Source organism: Aquarana catesbeiana, linkage group LG08 (genome assembly GCF_042186555.1).
Source record: "Aquarana catesbeiana isolate 2022-GZ linkage group LG08, ASM4218655v1, whole genome shotgun sequence".
NCBI lineage: Eukaryota > Metazoa > Chordata > Amphibia > Anura > Ranidae > Aquarana > Aquarana catesbeiana.
In genome coordinates this window covers 7,901,152-7,925,311 of record NC_133331.1, presented here as the reverse complement: position 1 = coordinate 7,925,311, position 24,160 = coordinate 7,901,152, and the positions used below count along the sequence as shown (strand labels likewise).

General features: G+C 45.6%; 1 protein-coding gene across 1 annotated transcript in view; it reads right to left on the bottom strand.

Moving 5' to 3' along the window:
* The window catches only part of SLIT1 (slit guidance ligand 1), a gene marked incomplete at its 5' end in the record, with an annotated part of 182,812 nt that overhangs the window by 130,260 nt on the left and 28,392 nt on the right, over positions 1-24,160 (bottom strand). Inside the window, 3 exons of the mRNA XM_073595360.1 lie at positions 4,319-4,390; positions 9,665-9,736; positions 17,078-17,225. Coding sequence (XP_073451461.1) covers positions 4,319-4,390; positions 9,665-9,736; positions 17,078-17,225 — 292 coding nt within the window. The remainder of the gene's footprint in view (positions 1-4,318; positions 4,391-9,664; positions 9,737-17,077; positions 17,226-24,160) is intronic.

Genomic DNA, 24,160 nt, shown 5'->3' with positions numbered 1-24,160 from the left:
TTACTTTCAATCTGTGATACCTTCTGAATGGAATATAACAGACACCGAGGGAGAGTCTATTAATACTGGTGTGAGCCTTCCAGGCGCCGGCTATTTTTAGCTCTGCTAATTAATGCGCCATGTGTGAAGATGTAAATATACATATTAGAAATAATTTTTCAACTCTGCTGAAGTGGTCATGATGATAATTAATGACCTCTGCTAACCTGAGACAGAGTATAAGCCTGCTTCGAAATCTGACACCGATGGACTCCTTTCATGAATATCCAACATGGACACTGTCAATTCTAGATTCCTTTTGTCCCTGAATGGAAGAAAATTCCGCTCACCCGACCAGTCTGTGTAACGCAAACGTAAGGAGCGGCCTCAGCCTACATGTCTCTGCCAAACTACCCCCTGCGGCGCGTTTCGTCCTGCTGACTGGGATGTAGTCTTAGGGTCTACTCAACAGGACATGAAAGGATTGTTTGGGAAGGAACGTAAAATGATGTGACAGAACAAAGCTGATTATTCTTGACCATCTTTAACCCTTTCGCTACCAGAGACTTTTTTTGCATTTTTTTGTACAAATGTTTTAAAAAATAATTTTAGGTCTGAAGATTGAAAGGATGAAAAAACAAAAAAAGGTTAATTTTTCTTTGTCATACTTACTTGCTCACTGCAATGGATTTACACAGAGAAGCCCCGATCCTCCTCTTCTCGGGCCCCCCACCGGCGCTCCTGGCGCCTCTCCCTTGATCAGTGCCCCCAATAACAAGCCGCTTGCTATGGGAGCACTGGTGCGTGCTCGCTCCTGAGCCCTGCTTTATGTGTCCATAAGACATTAAGAGCCGTGGCTCGACCCCATCCCCCTGCTCTCTCCCTATTGGCTCACTGGCTGTGATTGGCAGCAGAGAAAGTCAATGTCTTACACTGCTGTCTCAGCCAATGAGGAGATAGAGACCCAGGACAGCCGAGGCTCCCATGCACATCGCCGGCTCGAGAGGGGGACAATTGGGGACAAGTTGCTTTGCCAGGTAAGTTACCCCTCCCATGTTAAGGGCAAGTGGCTTGGTATGACTCTACATGCTCACCCCCTCACCCCTCCCTGGCCTGTCAGCCTGCATGGTTGGATATGTTTTTTTTTTTTTTGGCAAGGGGACCCCACACTTTTTCTTGTCTTTTTTGGTGAGTTCCTCCTAAAATTCACATCAGATCCATGACAATTTGTTGTTTTTTTTTGTTTTCTTTTTTGTGGGGGTCCTCTTGGACATCCATACCAAACCCTCATCAAGGATAAGGGCCTGCTATGTATTTTTACGGGGAATCCTATACCATTTGAAGCCATCAATTGCCACCAATCTGAACAGCATGTTTTGCTTTAGTAAATGTCAGTGTTGCTGTAGTAGGTTATATACATCCCACAGATGTGCCACATCTATTGTTGCTAGGGGGCAACTATTGTTGCTGGGGGTAGGTCTAATGTTGCTTGGTGCAGGGGATCTCTTTTTTTGCCTTTCTTGTTTTTAACAAATTCCATAAACATTACTTAAAACCAAAATTATACTTAGTTTTCTATTCTGTAGATGGGGTAGTAGTGGGAGTTGGGTAGTGAGTGCAGACAAGAGATGATGCTCAGAGGCGGGTAGGGGGCAGAGACAAGAGATGTGCTCAGAGGTAGGTAGGGGGCAGAGACAAGAGATGTGCTCAGAGGTAGGTAGGGGGCAGAAACAAGAGATGGTGCTCAGAGGCGGGTAGGGGGCAGAGACAAGAGATGTGCTCAGAGGTAGGTAGGGGGCAGAGACAAGAGATGGTGCTCGGAGATAGGTAGGGGGTGGAGACAAAAGATGGTACACAGAGATAGTTAGGGGATGGAGACAAGAGATGGTACACGGAGATGGGTAGGTAGCAGAGACGAGAGATGGTGTTCGGAGATGGGTAGGGTGCAGAGAGAAGGGATAGTGTTCAGAGGTTGGTAGGAAGCAAAGACAAGGATGGTGCTCAGAGATGCATAGGGGTGGAGACAAGAGATAGTGCTCAGAGGTGGGAAGGGGGTGGAGACAAGCGATGGTGCTCAGAGGTGGGTAGGGGTGGAGACAAGAGATGGTGCTAGGAGCTGGGTAGCAGGTGGAGACAAGAGCTAGTGTTCGGAGGTGGGTAAGGGGCCGAAGACATGGGGTGACTCTGGGGAAGAAAGGAGTACGTGTTGCTTGGTGCAGGGGATCTATTTTACTGCCTTTCTTGTTATCATTAACAAATTCCATACAAACTATTTAACACCACAATTATACTTAATTGGTTTCTGTAGATGGGGCAATCGTGGGAGTTGGGTAGTGGGCGGAGACAAGAGATAGTGCTCATTGATGGGTAGAGGGCAGAGACAAGAAATGGTGCACTGAGGTGGGTAGGGAGCAGAGACAAGAGATGGTGCTCCTTGATGGGTAGGGGGCAGAGACAAGAGATGGTGCTCAGATGTGGGTAGGGAGCAGAGACAAGAGATGGTGCTCGGAGATTGGTAGGGCGCAGAGACAAGAGGTGGTGCTCGTTGATGGGTAGGGGCAGAGACAAGAGATAGTGCTTGGAGGTAGGTAGGTGGGTAGGTGGCAAAGACAAGAGATAGCTCTCGGAGCCAGGTAGGAAGCAGAGACAAGAGATGGTTCTCGGAGGTGGGTAGGGAGCAGAGACAAGATATGGTGATCAGAGGTACAGTAGGTAGAGGGTGGATACAAGAGATAGTGCTCGGAGATGGATAGGGCGCAGAGACAAGAGATGGTGCACATTGATGGGTAGGGGCCAGAGAAAAGAGATGGTTCTCAGAGGTGGATAGGGAGCGGAGACATAAGAAAGTGCTCAGAGGTGGGTAGGGGGAAGAGACAAGAGATGGTGCTCAGAGGTAAATAGGGAGTGGAGACAGGAGATGGTGCTCAGAGGTGGGTAAGGAGCGGAGACAAGAGATACTGCTCAGAGGTGAGTAGGGGGAAGAGACAAGACATGGTGCTCGGAGGTGGGTAGGGGGCGGAGACAAGAGATGGTGCTCAGAGGTGGGTAGGGAGCAGAGACAAGAGATGGTGCTCGGAGGTGAGTAGGGGGCGGAGACAAGAGATGGTGCTCAGAGGTGGGTAGGGAGCAGAGACAAGAGATGGTGCTCGGAGGTGAGTAGGGGGCGGAGACAAGAGATACTGCTCAGAGGTGAGTAGGGGGAAGAGACAAGAGATGGTGCTCGGAGGTGGGTAGGGGGCGGAGACAAGAGATGGTGCTCAGAGGTGGGTAGGGAGCAGAGACAAGAGATGGTGCTCGGAGGTGAGTAGGGGGCGGAGACAAGAGATGGTGCTCAGAGGTGGGTAGGGAGCAGAGACAAGAGATAGTGCTTGGAGATTGGTAGGGCGTGGAGACAAGAGATGGTGCTCAGAGGTGGATAGAGGATGGAGACAAGAAATAACGCACATGGATGGGTAGGGGGCAGGAAAAAGTAATAGTGCTCCGGAGGTGGGTAGGGGTAAGAAACAAGATATGGTCCTCAGAGGTAGGTAGGGGGTGGAGACAAGGGGTGACTCTGGCGAAACAAGGAGTACATGCCCCTCTCTCAGAAAAAAAACCTATATATATATATATATATATATATATATATATATACTGTATATATTTACATTTAATCAGTGTATTTAGCCATTTTGGCTGGAGTCCAGCCTTAATTCTCTCAATGCAGAGCGCTCTGCGCTACGGCACTGGGAGGCAAGTGCCATAAGCTCGTTCAGGAACAAGACACATTGCCGCACGTGAAATTAATTGAACGTATCAATTTTTCAATAACATTAATAATCAGCTTTAGCACAAGTCTTCACTTACGCCGCGGCGGTAATAAAGCAGTCCCATTACCGCCAATCAAGATAAGGCACTTCCTCAAATCTATTTCACAGGTTTGTAAATCACGGAGCATTTTCCTGGACTTTTTTAATTACGTCTTCTCCGCATGACGTTCTAATTAACATGAAAGGGAAAAGCTGCCGAATCTCATCAATTTCCAGGCCGCAGAAAGCGAACCGCATTAAAATTCACATTTTCCGGTGCAGCCATCCCAGACATCACGGTATTAAAGGGCCTCTCCTGAGTAAATGGCTTTATGCCGCCGCCGTATGATAGGAGATATTTATTCTCCCAGTGTAAAAATGTGCCGCGTTTTAATACCGCGGCCGTAAATGTAATTCTGAAGTAGAAATTACATTAAAATCTGCATTACATAAGAGAGAGGCAGGCGACATGAGATCATGCATTCCAGATAGGCCTGGCCCGGTAATTTCATTTGGTTTGGTAGCCCCCCCCCGTTCTAAATTCGACTTACAGGGAATTAAGTGAGCGGAGGCCATGGAACGCGTCGGGGGCAATCTCCGAGATCTGGTTGTTGCTGAGGTCTCTGGAAAACAATAATAGAGAAAACGAGATGAAATGGATGCAGCAGATTAACTCAGTCATGTACAGTCGCGGCCGGTGACCTTACAACGAGCTCCTGGCCAATCCGCGTACCCAATGATAAGACATCATAGTAAATGATACATAAAATGCCCTATAAATGCCACACACTGTTAGATTTTTGTTCAAATGGAAATTCTGAAAACTCCACCTACATTGAGGCCCAGTTCACACTGCTGCGACTTGGGATGCGACTTGCGACATACAGAAATGAAATCACTTTATAGTGGGGGGAAAATAATGATTTGACCGCCTACAGATTGTGTAAGTTTGCCCACTTACAAAGAAATGAAGGGTCTATCATTTATATCATAGATGTATTTTATATGAGAGAGACAGAATATAACCCAAAAATCAGGAAAAACACATGATACAAATGTTATGAATGGAGTTGCAGTTCAGTGAGTAGAATAAGTATTTGATCCCCTACCAACCAACAATAATTCTGCCCCCCACAGACTGGCTACAATAGGTGCTCATGTGGTACACAGATTAGTCCTGTCAATGTAAGAAGGTTCTCCTAAAGACAACTCATTATGTGTATAAAAGACACCTGTCCACAGAATCTCTTTCTTCCATTCAATCCTCACCATCATGGGGAAGACCAAAGAGCTGTCAGAGGACATCAGGGACAAGATTGTAGACCTGCTCAAGGCTGAAATGGACTACAAGGCCATCAGCAAGAAGCTTGGTGAGAAGGAGACAACCGTTGGAGCGATTATTTGCAAATGGAAGAAATACAAAATAACCATCAATCGCCCTCGGTCTGGAGCTCCATGCAAGATTTCGCCTCATGGGGTGAGGATGGTCATGAGAAAAGTGAGGGATCAGCCCAGAACTTCACGGGAGGAGCTTATGAAGAATCTCAAGGTAGTTGGGACCACAGTCAACAAACTAACCATTGGTAACACAATAGGCCGCCATGGATTGAAATCCTGCAGGTCCCCCTCCTCAAGAAGTCACATGTATAGGCCCATCTGAAGTGTGCCAATGAACATCTAAATGATTCAGAGAAGGGTTGGGAGAAAGTTCTGTGGTCAGATGAGACCAAAAATGAGCATTTTGGCATTAACTCAACTCGCCGTATTTGGAGGAAGAAAAATAATGACTATGACCCTAAGAACACCATCCCTACAGTCACACATGGAGGTGGAAACATTATGCTTTGGGGCTGTTTCTCTACTAAAGGTACAGGCCAACTTTGCCACATTGGAGGGGCCAATGGACGGGGCCATGTATTGTAAAATCTTGGATGAGAACCTTCTTCCCTCAGCCAGAACACTGAAGATGGGTTGTGGATGGGTCTTCCAGCATGACAATGACCCAAAACATACCACCAAAGCAACAAAGGAGTGGCTCAAGAAGAAGCACATTAAGGTCATGGAGTGACCTAGCCAGCCTCCAGACCTTAATCCTATAGAAAATGTATGGAGGGAGCTGAAACTTCGAGTTGCCAAGCGACAGCCAAGAAACCTTCAAGATTTAGAGAAGATCTGTAAAGAAGAGTGCACCAAAATCCCTCCTGAGATGTGTGCAAACCTGATCACCAACTACAAGAAATGTCTGACCTCTGTGGTGGCCAACAAGGGTTTTTCCACCAATTACTAAGTCATGTTTTGCTTGGGGATCAAATACTTATTTTACTCACTGAACTGCAACTTTATTTATAACATTTGTATCATATGTTTTTTTCTGGATTTTTGGTTGATATTCTGTCTCTATCATATAAAATACACCTATGATAAAAAAACCTTCATTTCTTTGTAAGTGGGCAAAACTTACACAATCTGCAGGGGGGGGGGGGCAATCATTATTTTCCCCACTGTATAGACATACAGGTATTTTTATAGCTAGACTCAACAACCTCAGGATGCTCCCGGGGAACCAGCATTGCTTCTCTGACCTGCTCGATGCCTTGTTACTTGCCTCCCAATATTACTTATTGGCCTTTTGGGCTAAAAACAATAAAGAGACGTTTGAAGGACAGGTAGAGGACTGACAGGCTAAGCAATTAACTTCGTTCCCCCCGCCGTCCTCTCTGCGGGAGATGAGCGCTTATAAGAAAGGAGAATATACATCGGCGTGACATTTGAAGAATCTGCAATTAAAGCGGATCTCTGACTCTTTGGGACTTCAGGAAACTTTAGCTGAGACATTTCTAATTAGTGAATGAAGGAGCTAATCAGGCGGCATTTACAACTGAATGACCCAACGTGACGTCACCCACGATGGTCCACGTAGGATGCCAATACACTGTCATAGAGTAGTAAGAGATGCAATCAGTTGAAGTAATGACCAGTATAAGTAACACTAAGACTAAGTAGAGATAATTAGCGGGTAACAATCAGGTTACGTGGAGTTATATAGGGTGAAACTATAAGGCTAAGCAGAGTTAAATGGGGGGGGGGGGTGGTAACAATAAGGTTAAGTAGAGTTAACTAGGATTAACAATGAGGTTAAGCAGGGCTTTATTTTTCAGAAAACAGGTGCAGGAACTCAACCACGAGACCCCAAAACCCCCCTCCCCCCACAACACACCCTTCAAACCACATCAAATAACGGGTGTGGTAATATTCCACTTACAGTGGGAGGGTCTTAAAGGGGCATTAAATACCAGCAGTGCATTAGGTACAGAATGCAGAGTTCAGGGGTGTGCCATGTGCAGAGTTCAGGGGTGCGCTACGTAAATAGTGCAGAGTTCAGGGGTGCGCAGCATATTGAGTGCAGAGTTTAGGTGTGCGTTACACAGAGTTCAGCTTTCTTCCACAGCTGCTTACCTCTGCATCACCATCCACATCTCACTTACACCCCCTCTTCAGCTCTGACCTCTGCATGCAACCCCCCCTCCACTGCCACCATCTTCTCCCCCCCACCTTCTTAAAAGCTCCACCATCCTCTACATGTCTTACTTTTGTTGCTATATTAAGTTGAGGCACCGAGCCGGCTCTAGTACCTCCCTGCACACTGTAGGTTGTTCTCCCTCTCTCACTTGCAGGGAGATCATCCAGTGCAGGTGTCGGCATCTGTATTGCACCCTGGGCACCTGCATCTCCCTTGTCCCCATCCTGCACTCAGTGGGAGCCGTTTAGGAGATCAGATCTGTGGTAGTCATTAGGAGGAAAGCTATCACTGGTAAACACAGAAGCCGGACTTCTGTGTTTACCAGTGATAGTGGTGAGCAGGGAGCAGGGAACCTGAGGTGGTGGAACTTAGTTCCACCAAGTTCCAGCTGGAAAAAAACGCTGAGGTTTAGTATAGGTAAATAAGGGGTAATAAAATGGCTAGGTAGAGTTAACTAGGGGGTAAAATCCAGATTAAAGTAAGTAAACTAGTAGGTAGCAATAGGGCTAAGTAGAGTTACCTGGGGGATAGAGTTAACACAGGGAGTTAAGTAGAGTTAACACAGGGGTAACAATTAGGTTAATAGAGTTAACTAGGGGGTAACAATCAGATTAAATTAGGGTTTACTAGGGGGTAGCAATAAGACAAAGTAGAGTCAACTAGGCAGTAACAATAAGATTATTTAACTAGGGGGAACAATAGCTAAATAGAATTAACTAGGAGATACCAATAAGGTTAAGTAGAGTTAACTGGGGGGGGGGGGGGTAACAATCAGATTAAAATAAGTTAATTTGGGGGTAACAATAAGACTAAGTAGAGTTAACTAGCAGATGACACTGAGGTTAAGTAGAGTTAACTAGGAGGTAACAACAAGGTTAAGAAGAGTTAAATAGGGGATAACAATCAAGTTAAGTAGTGTTACCAAGGAGGTAACAATAAGGTTATTTAAATAGGGGGAACAATAGAGCTAAGTAAAATAGGGGATAACAATCAGATTACATTAGTTAACTAGGGAATAACAATAAGGTTAAGTAGAGTTAATTAGGGGATATAAATAAGGATAAGAGGAGTTAACTTGGGGGTAACAATAAGCCTAAGTAGAGTTAACTAGGGGGTAACAATCAGATTAAATTAAGTGAACTAGGGGGTAGCAATAAGACTAAGTAGAGTTAACTAGGCGGTAACAATAAGATTATTTACCTATAAAAATAAACAATAAAGCTAAGTAGAATTAACTAGGGGATAGTAATAAGGTTAAGTAGAGTTAACTAGGGGGTAACACTAAGGTTAAGTAACGTTAACTAGGGGGTAACAATCAAGTTAAGTAGTGTTTCCAAGGGGGTAACAACAAGGCTAAGTTGAGTTAACTAGGCGGTAACAATAAGGTTATTTAACTAGGGGGGACAATAAAGCTAAGTAGAATTAACTAGGGGGTAACAATCAAATTACATTAGTTAACTAGGGGATAACAAAAAGGTTAAGTAGAGTTAACTAAGGTATAGAGATAAAGTTAAGAAGAGTTAACTTGGGGGTAACAATAAGCCTAAGTAGAGTTAACTCAGGGGTAACAATTAGGCCAAGCAGAGTTAACTAGGGGGTAACAACCAGATTAAATTAAGTGAACTAGGGGATAGCAATACGACTAAGTAGAGTTAACTAGGCGGTAACAATAAGATTATTTATCTATAACAATAAACAATAAAGCTAAGTAGAATTAACTAGGGGATAGTAATAAGGTTAAGTAGAGTTAACTAGGGGGTAACACTAAGGTTAAGTAGAGTTAACTAGGGGGTAACAATCAAGTTAAGTAGTGTTACCAAGGGGGTAACAATAAGGCTAATTTGAGTTAACTAGGCGGTAACAATAAGGTTATTTACCTAGGGGGAACAATAAAGCTAAGTAGAATTAACTAGGGGGTAACAATCAGTTTACATTAGTTAACTAGGGGGTAACAATAAGGTAAGTAGAGTTACCTGGGGGGGGGGACAATAAGGCTAAGTAGAATTAACTAGGGGATAGCAATAAGGTAACATACCATTAACTAGGGGGTTACTAAGGTTAAATAGAGTTAACTAGGAGGTAACAATCAGATTAAGCAGTGTTAACTGGGGAATAACAATAAGGCTAAGTAGGATTAACTAGTGGGTAACAATAATGTTAAGTAGAGTTAACCAGGGGGTAACAATAATGCTACATAGAGCTAACTGGGGCACTAAGAAGGGATCTTCCAACATTTATTGCATTTATCTAGTGGCCATTTCACATTATGGGCACTAGATGGTGCTGAGTATAATAGGCAGTAGGTATGCTCCTGAGTGCCATCTAGTGGCCACATTGTCGTATTTCTATAAACTCGGTTATAGCATGGGGTACTTACATCCTGCGCAGTTTCTTATAGGGAGAGAATGCTCCGGGGGGTACAGACTTGATTCCATTCTGCTCCAAGCGTCTGAAGAGAATAGAAGATATAATGAATATAAATCAGATCCAGGGTATTATTTTCAGTGCTGCAGATTACAGAACAGGCGGCACTTGCACTCATTTTAAAGAGTTAATAAGAACTACAAATCAGAAGCAGCATTTTTCCTGTACAGCAGATTTAAACACAATTTCATCCCTAAAAAGGATAAATCCTAAAAACCGCGCGGTCATAATTCCTCAAAATATGTAATGAGATCTATAGAGAAGCTAACAGGAAACCAATAATTAGTAGAAGCTTCTCTCTGACTTCAATAAATTCTGAGCTGCAGCCCTGGAACAAGTCAAGCAGCTAGTAAAGTCAAATCTCCTGTCGTGCAGGAGTTACAATTCCTACATATTCGAAGTGTCAGTAAACCCACATAAAAATAAATAAATAAATAAAGGAATAAATGGTGTATTCCATGCTGTTCAGAATGACTCAGTCACTATGAGATTCCTTTTCTGTATTCTGCAAAAAACCTGGTTTACCCTGCCGCTCTCTATCGCCCTCTTCTGTTCGTGTCCCCTCTGCAGTTGGGGATTTTGCAGAGCAGTGTTGGCAGCTCTGCACATGCTCAGTTTTCAGTGAGTTTCTATGCTGAGCATTTCCTCCCTATCATATCTGAGCAGCCAATGTGACTATAGAGTCACCCATGTGGGAGTATACACAATGACAGCCCGCCTCCTTCCTGCTCCTCCTCTATGCCCACTAACCAGCTAAACACAATGGAGGGGGGAGATATTACATGGAGATTAATGGAGGCTTCACCTCCCTATTATTCTAAGACACAGGCTGGAGGGGTGTGACACAGCCTGTGACTGGCAAAAATCCACCCCACACCGTGTCATTGCAAAAAAATTATAAAGATTTGATTTCAAATATATATTTGCATCACAATTTAAACAATTTATTGTAATTATTTATTTATTTTTACTCTGTATTCCAAAAAGCTGTTTTTTTTTATTTTATATTTTGAACCCGTGACCAGCAGCAGAGGACTAGAAGCTCCACCTGCTTATGTTTCCCTGGGAGAGAACTGGGTCATGTGACAGCTGGCTATCAATTAGGAAAAAGGTACTTTTTTTAAATTAAAATAATTACAGAGCCATCATCCCCATACAGAAATAGAAGGGAGATTGTACATTACACAGTGTGTGTTTAGTATCACTTTAAGACAATATAGGTCTGCCTTTATAAACCTGGAGGAAGCCCCAAATAATTTTTGGGTCACAAGGAAACCCTTACTAAAACCAATTTATGGTGATCAGTGAGAAGAATGTTCCTTACATTGGTGATCAGTGAGAAGAATGTTCCTTACATTGGTGATCAGTGGGAAGAATGTTCCTTACATTGGTGATCAGTGGGAAGAATGTTCCTTACATTGGTGATCAGTGGGAAGAATGTTCCTTATATTGATGATCAGTGAGAAGAATGTTCCTTACATTGATGATCAGTGAGAAGAATGTTCCTTACATTGGTGATCAGTGAGAAGAATGTTCCTTACATTGGTGATCAGTGAGAAGAATGTTCCTTACATTGGTGATCAGTGGGAAGAATGTTCCTTACATTGGTGATCAGTGGGAAGAATGTTCCTTATATTGATGATCAGTGAGAAGAATGTTCCTTACATTGATGATCAGTGAGAAGAATGTTCCTTACATTGGTGATCAGTGGGAAGAATGTTCCTTACATTGGTGATCAGTGAGAAGAATGTTTCTTACATTGGTGGTCAGTGAGAAGAATGTTCCTTACATTGGTGATCAGTGAGAAGAATGTTCCTTACATTGGTGATCAGTGAGAAGAATGTTCCTTACATTGGTGGTCAGTGAGAAGAATGTCCCTTACATTGGTGATCAGTGAGAAGAATGTTCCTTACATTGGTGATCAGTGGGAAGAATGTTCCTTACATTGGTGGTCAGTGAGAAGAATGTTCCTTACATTGGTGGTCAGTGCAAAATGTGACTAACTGCTACTAGTCCTACCATGACCTGGATACTGGAGAACCTTCACTGACAACTGAAAAAGATGTGTGGTTGAGTGGTGAAAGGTCTTCAGCATTTAAGAACAAGTCCAGGTGCACGTGACTATTAGTAGATAAATTATGACTTGGATCAGTGGAGACCTTCACAAACCTAAAGCTCCTTTTTCTATAATATGAAATACACTCAGCAGCCACTTTATTAGGTACACCTGTTCAATTGCTTGGTAACACAAATTGCTAATCAGCCAATCACATGGCAGCAACTCTATGCATTTATGCATCTAGATGTGGTGAAGATGACTTGCTCAAACCGAGCATCAGAATGGGGGAAGAAAGGGTATTGAAGTGACTTTGAACGTATCATGGTTGTTGGTGCCAGACGGGCTGGTCTGAGTATTTCTGGGATTTTCACACACAACCATCTCTTGGGATTACAGAGAATGGCGGGAAAAAGAGAAAATATCCAGTGAGCGGCAGTTGTGTTGTTCCTTGTTGTCAGAGATCAGAGGAGAATGGGTAGACTGGTTCCAGCTGATAGAAAGGCAACAGTAACTCAAATAACCTCTCGTTACACCCAAAGTATGCAGAATACCATCTCTGAATGCACAACACATCCAACCTTGAAGCAGATGGGCTACAGAAGCAGAAGACCACACCGGGTGCCACTCCTGTCAGCCAAGAACAGGAAACTGAGGCTACAATTGGCACAGGATCACCAAAATTGGACAATAGAAGATTGGAAAAACCTTGCCTGGTCTGATGAGTCTGTATTTCAGCTGCGACATTCAGATGGTGGGGTCAGAATTGGCGCATGGATCCATCCTGCCTTGTATCACCGGTTCAGGCTGGTGGTGGGGGTGTAATGGTGTGGGGGATATTTTTTTGGCACACTTTGGGCCCCTTAGTACCAATTGAGCATGGTTTGAATGCCACCGTCTACCTGAGTATTGTTGCTGACCATGTCCATCCCTTTATGACTACAGTGTCCCCATCTTCTGATGGCTCCTTCCAGCAGGATAATGCACCATGTCACAAAGCTCCAATCATCCCACCACTGGACATTGAGGTCACTGTACTCCAATGTCCTCCACACTCACCACATCTCATCCAATAGAACACCTTTGGGATGTGGTGGAGCAAAATATGTGGTGGAGCGAAATCTCTGAGAAACGTTTCCAACACCTTGTTGTATCTATGCCACGAAGAATGAAGGCCAAAGGGGGTCCAACCCGGTACTATCAAGGTGGACCTAATTAAAGTGGCCGGTCAGTGTATATTAATGTACAACTTTCTCTTTTTGAACTCTCAGAAGCACAATTGGAGCAAAAAGACCTTTCTAGCAAATGTTTAACCCTAACAAAATTCCAGAAGATTCACTTTCTCTCCATAATTGGCCATAAGAGAGCCAACCATCAATGTCAGATGTCTCGGTACGGGGGCTTCCGTTAATGTATGAATAGACAAATTATTTTCACAGTTCTTTACCAATTAAATCACATAAATGTACAATTTTGACTATTTAACGTCAGCGACTTATTCTGTGCCGTAACCGGATTTCCGCCGCACGCGTATATTCCGAGCAACAAGAGCGGGCGGGAAAGTCATTTTCTAGATGATAGACCGGTATTACTCCTAGATGTCTAATCTTAGCTTTCATAGCTAATTTCCGATTACCGAGATTGCTTTTACATGAAGAGTTAGGTCACCTTTGAAAGTGCCCTTTCTTAAAACCCTCAAAGAGCCCCACCATGGGAAGCCGCTAATTAATATTTCGCTCTAAGTGTCCCGAGACGGAGATGCGCGGAGAAGAGGTGATGTGTCAGCTGCGCCCATGGAGCAACAATGACCTGACTCAACAACCCATCCATTTACATTTTCGGAGGTGTCAGCAGGAGCCCGTGTAACGATTTGGTGTTATAATAAAGCGTGTGTAATGTTTTTTTAGGCTCGGCTGACTCTTCCGGGCGGTTGGATTGCAGCTGCGTATTAAGTGAAGTCACCGGAGCCCCCCCCCCCTCCAGAGAGGACCGGACAGTGGAGGAGATCAGCTGTAACAGAGAGCCCAGGCGGTAATTACAGGAGGAAATGGGCCCCCCCCCCTCCGTTCTTCTCCAACACATGGAGAGCAAGGCCTCTGTTCAGCTTCCAGGAGCCTCACGGTCATTTAACTTTACAAGAGGTGATGAATCAGTGTCTGCCGAGTGCCTGTGCCGCACAGAAGTCCATCGTAAAAGAGGTGGAAAACAACACCTGCTTACATTGCTATTACACTGGGGCGGAGGGGGGGGGGCTCAGACTATGAAGTAATCCGAAGGGTTATAATATGACTCAAGAAGCTCCGACTGCTGAAGGCTACTAAGTGGAAGGTGGATTCCACGTTCCGTAAAAATTAATACAGTAAAAAGACACGTACAATTTGTTTCGTTCCGCATTCGTTTTTTTAACGAGTTTCGACAAAACCAGTTTAACGAATATTAAAAAAAATTTGTGTATTCGAAAATTCGTAAATTCGTAAGTTTGAAAATTTGGAAATTTTGTAAATTTGTAAACTTGTAGATTTGAAAACCCGAAATAATAACTAACTAATAATTTTTTACCTGCAAACCACTTGAGCCATGTTAGGTGTGTGGGGGCCTGGGCTATCTACTCCTATTATGCTTTGGGTCTGAACGGACCTCTCCTCATCCTGCACCCTCACCAGTCAGCAGCTTCCAACTCATCAAACCTCGACAGCCTGAGCAGAGACCCTTAAGCATTTATAGTGAGTCAAAGGGTGGATACGGGGTCAATGTGGAATGGCAACAAGTACCCGACCACAAGTAACAACCCTCCCCCCCCATCAATTAACACCTACGCCAACCCCATTTTTTTGCCCCCACGCTTTCTTTGATTGCTAGGATGTTGGCACAGCATCCTGGCAAATAATAATGCTGTGTGGTGGTGCATCTCCGAAGGCTAAGCCAAACAGCATTAATGGCTGTTATGGTGCAGGCGGGCACCTGAACCATAACAACCAATTACACTGAGCGGCTGAGACAACCAGCATCCAAGCAACCAGCTAAGCAATGCTGTCCTGTGTATACGGTACAATGTTACTAAGCTGCACTGAGAATGGAGCGTCCAGTATGTATACTCCAGTCTTAGCACTGCCCCCCACCAAGTGCCACCGGATGTAGTGGCCTTATTTTACCTCATTGGAGGCACCCCCTGGATTTTTCCATACCCCTTGTTCTGGTGACATGAGCAACATTTTGGATTTGGAACATTCTTCCTACTGACCACCAATGTAAGGAACATTGTTCCCATTGACCACCAATGGGGCATTCTTCTGACTAACCCGCAATGTAAGGGTCATTCTTCCCACTGACCACCAATGTAAGGAACATTCTTCCCACTGATCACCAATGTAAGGAACATTCTTCCCACTGACCACCAATGTAAGGAGCATTCTTCCCACTGGCCTCCAATGTAAATAACATTCTACCCACAGGCCACCAACGTAAGGATCATTCTTCATAGTGTCCACCAATGTAAGGGACATTCTTCCCACTGATCACCAATGTAAGGGACATTCTTCTCATTGATCACCAATGTAAGGGATATTCTTCCCACTGATCAACAATGTAAGGAACATTCTTCCTACTGATCACCAATGTAAGGAGCATTCTTCCCACTGGCCTCCAATATAAGTAACATTCTACCCACTGGCCACCAATGTAAGGATCATTCTTCCTACTGACCACCAATGTAAGGGACATTCTTCCCACTGATCACCAATGTAAGGAACATTCTTCTCACTGATCACCAATGTAAGGAGAATTCTTCCCACTGACCACCAATGCAAGGGACATTCTTCCTACTGACCACCAATGTAAGAAACATTCTTTCCACTGGCCACCAATGTAAAGGACATTCTTCCCACTGGCCACCAATGTAAGGGACATTCTTCCCACTGATCACCAATGTAAGGAACATTCTTCTCACTGATCACCAATGTAAGGAGAATTCTTCCCACTGACCACCAATGCAAGGGACATTCTTCCTACTAACCACCAATGTAAGAAACATTCTTTCCACTGGCCACCAATGTAAAGGACATTCTTCCCACTGGCCACCAATGTAAGGGACATTCTTCCCACTGATCACCAATGTAAGGAACATTCTTCTCACTGATCACCAATGTAAGGAGAATTCTTCCCACTGACCACCAATGCAAAGGACATTCTTCCCACTGATCAACAATGTAAGGAGCATTCTTCCCACTGGCCTCCAATGTAAGTAACATTCTACCCACTGGCCACCAATGTAAGGATCATTCTTCCTACTGACCACCAATGTAAGGGACATTCTTCCCACTGATCACCAATGTAAGGGACATTTTTCTCATTGATCACCAATGTAAGGGACATTCTTCCCACTGACCACCAATGCAAGGGACATTCTTCCTACTGACCACCAATGTAAGAAACATTCTTTCCACTGGCCACCAATGTAAAGGACATTCTTCCCACTGGCCACCAATGTAAGGGACATTCTTCCCACTGATCACCAATGTAAGGAACATTCTTCTCACTGATCACCAATGTAAGGGGCATTCTTCCCACTGACCACCAATGCAAAGGACATTCTTCCCACTGATCACCAATGTAAGGAACATTCTTCTCACTGATCACCAATGTAAGGAGAATTCTTCCCACTGACCACCAATGCAAAGGACATTCTTCCCACTGATCACCAATGTAAGGAACATTCTTCCCACTGATCAACAATGTAAGGAGCATTCTTCCCACTGGCCTCCAATGTAAGTAACATTCTACCCACTGGCCACCAATGTAAGGATCATTCTTCCTACTGACCACCAATGTAAGGGACATTCTTCCCACTGATCACCAATGTAAGGGACATTCTTCTCATTGATCACCAATGTAAGGGACATTCTTCCCACTGATCACCAATGTAAGGAACATTCTTCTCACTGATCACCAATGTAAGGAACATTCTTCCCACTGATCACCAATGTAAGGAACATTCTTCTCACTGATCACTAATGTAAGGAACATTCTTCTCACTGACCATCAATGTAAGGAGCAATCTTCCCATTGACCTCCAATATAAGTGGTATTTTTCCTACGACACCTAATAAATTGGTCTTCGAAGGGTTCCCCAAGACCTGGAAATTGTTTTAAGGGTTCCTCTGGGGGTAAAAATGTTGAGAATGGATGCACTACTAGATTATAATAAAGTCAGGCAGGTATGTATCATTTTAAAAATGAAGTCAGCAATGGTGGCCTGCATATTTCCCTCAGTACAGGTTTTCTTTATGAAGTATAAAGGCAGGAAGAACTTACATTTCGGTCATAGTTTCCGGGAGGTTTGCTGGAATCGCCGTGAGACCTTTTCCTCTGCAATCCACAATGCCATTGCTGCAGGTACACATTGCTGGACAGGAGCCGATGGAAAGGCTGCAGATCTGAGTGCTGGTAGGATCCGTCTGACCTGTAAAGACAACATAGGATGAAGAATGCAGTAGACACTCCGAGAGCCAGAAAATGCCAGAATCCAAAAAAGGGCTAAGCAAAAAACAGCTTGAACAACAAGGCTGCAAAGATTAATAAAGCATGCGTTATTTCAATACAATGTGATCATAGAGTTATTGTAACAGATCCATAGTCAACAAAGACGAACGTTTGTCTATGTAGGTGTCATTCATAACGGAGTCATGAAGTAGCATGTAAACTATATATTGCATAACAGGTCAACTTCTTCTAGGCAATAATGTTTGGAATGCAGCCATTCTCAATCAGGGTTCCTCCAGGGGGTGTTAGGGGTCCTTGACCTGTGGCTGACTGACTACCCATTTGATGCTGCCTGCATAGTCCCCAAACCAACACCAATTGGTAGATCCAATGGTATGACAGCAATGATCGTTTTATCTATCTGTAGGGGTGGCATTGTGACCAACCCTGTAAGGAGGGGCCCTCGAAGGGTCAGGTGTATCTGTAAAACTAAATAAATGTATCCACTGCATTTTTTCTTGAAGAAAATGTGCAGGAACTCAACCAACCCCCCCTCCTCCCCTGTCGAACTGCAAAGAATTGTGGGTGTGGCCAAGTGGCACTAACAGTGGGAGGATCCTCAAGGGGCAATAAATACCAGGAGTGCATTATTTGCAGAGTTTAGGGATGCACTATGTACAGAATGCAGAGTTCAGGGGTGTGCTGTGTAAAAAGTGCAGAGTTCAGGAGTGCGCTGTGTACAGAGTGCAAAGTTCAGGGGTGCGTTGTGTACAGAGTGCAGAATTCAGGGATGCACTGTGTACAGAGTGCAGAATTGAGAGGTGCGCTGTGTACAGAGTGCAGGGTTCAGGGGTGCGCTGTGTACAGAGTGCAGGGTTCAGGGATGCGCTGTGTACCCAAGTGCAGGGTTCAGGGGTGCGCTGTGTACCCAAGTGCAGGGTTCAGGGATGCACTGTGTGCAGAGTGCAGAGTTCAAGGAATGAACTATGTACAGAGTGCAGAGCTCAGGGGTGCACTATGTACAGAGTGCAGAGCTCAGGGGTGCACTGCGTACAGAGTTCAGGGAAGAGCTACATACAGAGTGCAGATTTCAGGGGAGAGCTATGTACAGAGTGTAGAGTTCAGAGGTGCACTGTGTACAGAGTGCAGGGTTCAGGGGTGTGCTGTGTACAGTGTGCAGGGTTCAGGGGTGCGCTATGTACAGAGTGCAGATTTAGGGGTGTGCTGTGTAAAGAGTGCAGAGTTCAAGGGTGCATTTTGTACAGAGTGCAGAGTTCAGGGATGTGCTGTGCACAGAGTGCAGAGCGCAGGTGTGCACTATGTACAGATTGCAGATATCTGAGGTGCAATGTGTACAGCGTACCGAGTTCAGGGGTGTGCTGTGTGCAGAGTGCAGTTTCAGGGATGCGCTATGTAGAAAGTGCAGAGCTCAGGGGTGTGCTATGTACAAAGTGCAGAGCTCAGGGGTGTGCTATGTACAAAGTGCAGGGTTGAGGAGTGTGCTATGTACAGAGTGCATTGTTTAGGGGTGTGCTATGCACAGTGTGCAGGGTTCAGCTCTCTTTCACCAGCTGTCCACATCTCACTTCCACCCCTCCTTGGCTGCACCACTCTTACTTTGAGCCCCACAGATGGGGATCCCAGAGCACAGAGAGCAGGGAGGAGGGTGAGAGCTGGAGTTGGTGGAATGCCACATGAAATGGCTCGATTTGGCCATGGCCTTGTTTTTCGACATATGTGCCATAGCTGTTCTGTTCATGCTATCCCCTTGGTGGGGCAATCCTGAGGGCCGCGACCTGGTGACAGTGTGCAAAGAAGACCAGAACCACTGGGGTCTCCAGCCCCTCTCCACCTTCAGGAGCACTGGTATAGACAAACTCTTGATTAGACCCCATGCCTAAGCTGAACATACTTCACATGCCATGAGGCACCATAATTATTAGTCAAATTGCAAAATCGGTGTTGGTGGAGCACTGGATCTCAAGGAATGTATAATCTAGTGGGATCTCCAGGCAGCTTTCAAGTAGAAAAGATATTCTTAAAGCGGGAGGGATGAGGGCACCACACAATTTTATAAGTCCGGTATGGTCTCTGGCTATCGTCAACCTTCAAGAGCTTTGCTGAAGACCAACCCTTGACTAGACCTCATGCCTCGGGTGAGCCCATGTCACCTGTCAATGGGAGCCACAACAATTACTCTAAGTCAGTGGTTCTCAACCTTCTAGGGCCGTGACCCCTTGATAAAATTTCCCAAGTTGTGGGACCCCTAACAGTAAAATTTTCATAACGGGGGTTGTGAGCACCCAAGGCAAGACAAGTAATTTGCGCCCCTAACCCGCAGACATTTAGGGCTCCCTGAGTCTCTTCCACTCGTACAGTATTAAAACCCCTTATGGTACATTTTAGAATGTACCACTCTCTCTTTGTTCTCATTTCTTTCCCTTTTATCTCTCTCTATCCTAATGTCTTGTTCTTTTCCCCCATCCCTCTCTCTAGCCATCTTTCTTGTTCTTTCTCTTATTCTTTCTCTCCCTTTTTCTTTGTTCCTTCCCCTCTTTTCCTCTCCCTTACATGTATTCTCTATTTGTATTCCTTTTCTTACTCCTTGGTGGGGAGTGGGGAGAATGGGATGAGTGGCAGTGCTGGTGGGGGGGTGGGATCAGTGGCAGTGCTGGGGGGAGTTCTGATCAGCCAACATAGGTGCTCTTCATCAAGGTCATCTACTGATTTGAGAACTGTAGTGGGGACTTTTAATGGTAACTCTAAACACAGGTACTGTTACTCACTGTGTCTCCGGCTTCACTGTGTCTCTAGCTCTGTGGTGTCTCGCAACAGTGACACCTATGCCGAAATCAGGAGATAGGGTCTCCTCCAGCCCCTCCCACTTCACATTCCTCACCAGTCAGCTGACCTCTAGTCTCTGCCCCCCCAGCCATGCCATGAACTGAATGGGTGGCTGCAAAGAGGCTGAGTGGGTGGCCTCCAGGAACATCCCAGCCGGACAGCCACAGGCTCCAGGAACAACCCAGGCTTCCGTGACCCCTGGCAAATCGTCATTTGACCCCCGAGGGGGTCCCAACCCCCAGGTTGGGAACCACTGCTCTAAGTGCAAAATTGGTGTTGGTAGAGCACTGGATCCCAAGGAATGTATAATCTGGTGCAATTTTCAGTTTTAAGTAGCAGCTTTTAAGTACACAGGGTATTCCTATGGGTCTCCTTAAGTGGTCAAAGGAAATTGGGAGGGATAAGGCACTACGCAACTTTATAAGTCCAGTATAGGTCTCTGGCTAATGTCAACCTTCAGTAGCTCTGTTGAAGACCAACCTCTTAAAGACCCCACGTCACCTGGTAGACTGCACCATAAAAAAAACACCTGTTGTGTACTTCGATCTATTAAACCTTCTTCAAAAGAAAGGTTCAAAAAAATAGTACATTTTGCAAAGAAAATATAAATGTGAGCTTTCTGGGTGGAACTACGAGGTGCAACTACATAATTTAAACCGTGACTCATAAACATCTGCTTCAGTTATCTGGTATACAGTATACCACCATATGTCCACCAAAAACCTAGAGCAATGTTGCTCAAGGCAATATAGATGAAAATCATTGAAAAAAAATGGCATGCCCCCCCCCCCCCCAGTCCATTACCAAGCCCTTTGGGTCTGGTATGGATATTAAGGGGAACCCTGCACCCAAATAAAAAAAAAATGGCATGGGGGTCCCCCAGGCACTATATACTCTGAACAGCAGTATATATACTATACGGCCTGCCCTATATACTCTGCATAAAATTGGGCCTTAGGTGTTGGTGGTACCAGAACACTGTAAGCCCTCACAGTTACTCTTGGTGAGTGCAGGAACAGGCCCTGCTGTGAAATACTATATCAAAAATTGTAATTACATGCCCCTGTTAAACAGGGGCAGAAAAATTGGGCCTTTAGTGGTGGTGGTGGTACCAGAACACTGTAAGCCCTCACAGTTAACTTGTTGGGCGCAGGAACGGGCCCTGCTGTGAAATATTATATCAAGAATTGTAATTACATGCCCCTGTTAAACAGGGCACCCCTCACAGATACTCTTGTTGGGCGCAGGAACGGCCCTGCTGTGAAATATGAGATCAAAAAATTGGCCTTGGGTGGTGGTGGTGGTGCCCTAAACCAAAAATATTGTTGGAAGATAGCATCATCAAGATTGAGGAGGAATAGGATAGTCAGCATAGGCAGTCTTCAAGGGATCCCACATCCATTGAAAATTCAATCAGTTACATCAGCATCAGGTGCTTGATAGCTGCTGATCCAAGACTCATTCATTTTTATGAATGTGAGCCTATCAACGGAGTCTGTGGACAGGCGCACTCTATGATCCGTTACAAACCCTCCAGCAGCACTGAATGTGCGTTCAGAAAGAACGCTGGATGCAGAACAGGACAGTAGCTCAATTGCATATTGAGCAAGTTCTGGCCAGTGGTCCATCCTCAAGACCCAGTAACCCAGTGGATGCTCTGTTGGAAAGCTCCCCAAGTCTGCTCTTGCAGACTTGCACCATGTATTCCTGCACCATGTAATGCAGACGCTGGCGATGGTTGCTTGAACCTTGGCCTTGGCGTTGAGGACTGAAAAATTGTTTAAAGGCATGGGTCATGCGGCCACCTTCTCCACCGCTCTTCCTCTGATAGAACGAAGCCTCAGCAACATGTTGTCCAGGAAATTGTAACCTCCCAGGGTCCGGAAATGCATTGCAGAAACCTTTCTTTAAGGCCTCCTGAAGATGTTTCATCCTCTGCTCCCTCTGCGAAGGCAGGATGAGGTCTTCAACCTTACCCTTGTAACGTGGATCAAGAAGGGTTGCCAGCCAGTAATGATCCCTCTCTTTGATACCACGAATCCTAGGGTCCTTTCGCAGGCTTTGCATAATCAGGGAGGCCATGCAGCGTAAGTTTGCAGAGGCATTCGATCCTGAGTCCTCTGGGTCACTAAGGATCACATGATCCTCAACCACCTCCTCCCAGACACGTACAACTCCATGGGTTTCTGGGGACTGAAAACCATCCCTTGAAGACTGCTGCTGAGTGTTATCCTCCACATCCATGCTGACACAATCCTCCTCCTCTTCTTCCTGTGTGGTGGTGGGCCCGCAAGAATGCTATCTGGATAGAGGGGGCCTTGAGAGGTAAGGAAGTCCTCCTCTTCCTCCCGCTGTTCTGCCTCAAGTGCCCTGTCCATTATTCCATGAAGCGTGTGCTCCAAGAGGAAGACTAGAGGGACAGTGTCACTGATGCATGCTTTGTCGCTGCTCACTACCCTTGTGGCCTCCTTAAATGATGACAGGACAGTGCATGCATCCTTGATCAGTAGCCACTGGCGTGGCGAAAATAATCCCTGTCCTGGTGCCATACTCGCACAGGTACTCATTGATGGCCCTCTGCTGCATGTGCAGCTGCTGCAGCATTGCCAACGTTGAGTTCCACCTGGTGGGCATGTCACAAATGAGGCGGTTGGTGGGCAGGTTGTATTCCCTTTGAATGTCAGCCAGCCAGCACTGGCATTGTATGACCGGCGGGAATGACCACAGACTTTTCTGGCCTGCCTCAGGAGATCCTTTAAGCCTGGGTACCTGCTCAAGAACCGCTGCACCACCAAATTCAAGACGTGTGCCAAACATGGAACATGGGTCAAGTGTCCCTGTCAGAGGGCGTAGAGAAGGTTGGTGCCATTGTCACATACAACCATTCCAGGCTGAAGCTGGCATGGGGTCAACCACCTCTGAGCCTGCCCCTGCAGAGCTGATAGAATCTCTGCCCCAGTGTGGCTCCTGTCCCCTAAGCAGACCAACTCAAGCACCCCATGGCATCTTTTTGCCTGACTTCCTGCATACCCCCTTGAACGCTTACGGAGCACCGCTGGTTCAGAGGAAAAATCTGCAGAAGAGGCCATAGAGGAAGAAGAAGAGGAAGGGGTGGAGGAGAGAGCTCTGGCAGAATCACCACTAGCATTCTGGAGGTGTGGTGGTGGAACAAGTTCCAACAATACTGAACCCTGTGAAGGAAAGGTAACATCCCTGCCCAGGAGTGCTGGACCATGAGTCAGCGGTAATATGCACCTTACTGCTGACCGCCCTGTCCAATGAGGCCAAAACATTGCCTTACACATGCCGGTAGGGAGCCGGAATGGCATTTTGGAACCTGCCACTGAGGTACAGCACATTCCACAAATTCACAAAAGGGGGCAGAGTCTACCAGCTGAAAAGGCAGCAGTTGCAGTGCTAGCAATTTGGCCAAGCTAGCATTCAGACGCTGAGCATGTAGATGTCTGGGACCAAATTTCTTTTTATGGTTCAGCAACTGGGGTAGGGAAATTTGCCTGCTAAAATCAGATGGAGGTGTACTGCTAGCAGATTGGCTGCAAGTACTTGGGACACCTATTGCTATACCTTCATTCCTCTCAGTGCAGGTTTTTGAGAGGACTGGAGGTATAGTGGGGTTGGAGATCCCAGATGAGGAGCAAGGAGAAGTCGGCCTTTTTCTTTGATGGGGGTCTTTCAAGTGCTGATGCTAACCAACTGCATGGCAGGTCATCATATGTCTGGTCAAGCATGTGGTGCCCAAGCGGCTGCTGCTCTGGCCATGATTAATCCGCTTCAGACATAGGTTGCAAACAGCAACAGTGCGATCTGCTGCACACGTGTCAAAAAAGGCCCACACCAAGGAACTTTTAAAAGTCAGTGGGGAGTCAGCAGCCCCTGCACCTGCGGAGCTCTGTGGTGTGTGATCCAATAGGGTGGCTGCCCTTAAGATGCCCCCTAGAGGACATCCTGCCTCATTGGAGTTGTGCTTCCTCCTCCTCCTCCTCCTCCTCTCCTCTCTCAGGCACCCAAGTAGAGTCAGTAACCTCATCATCCCCTCCCTCCTCGTCACTG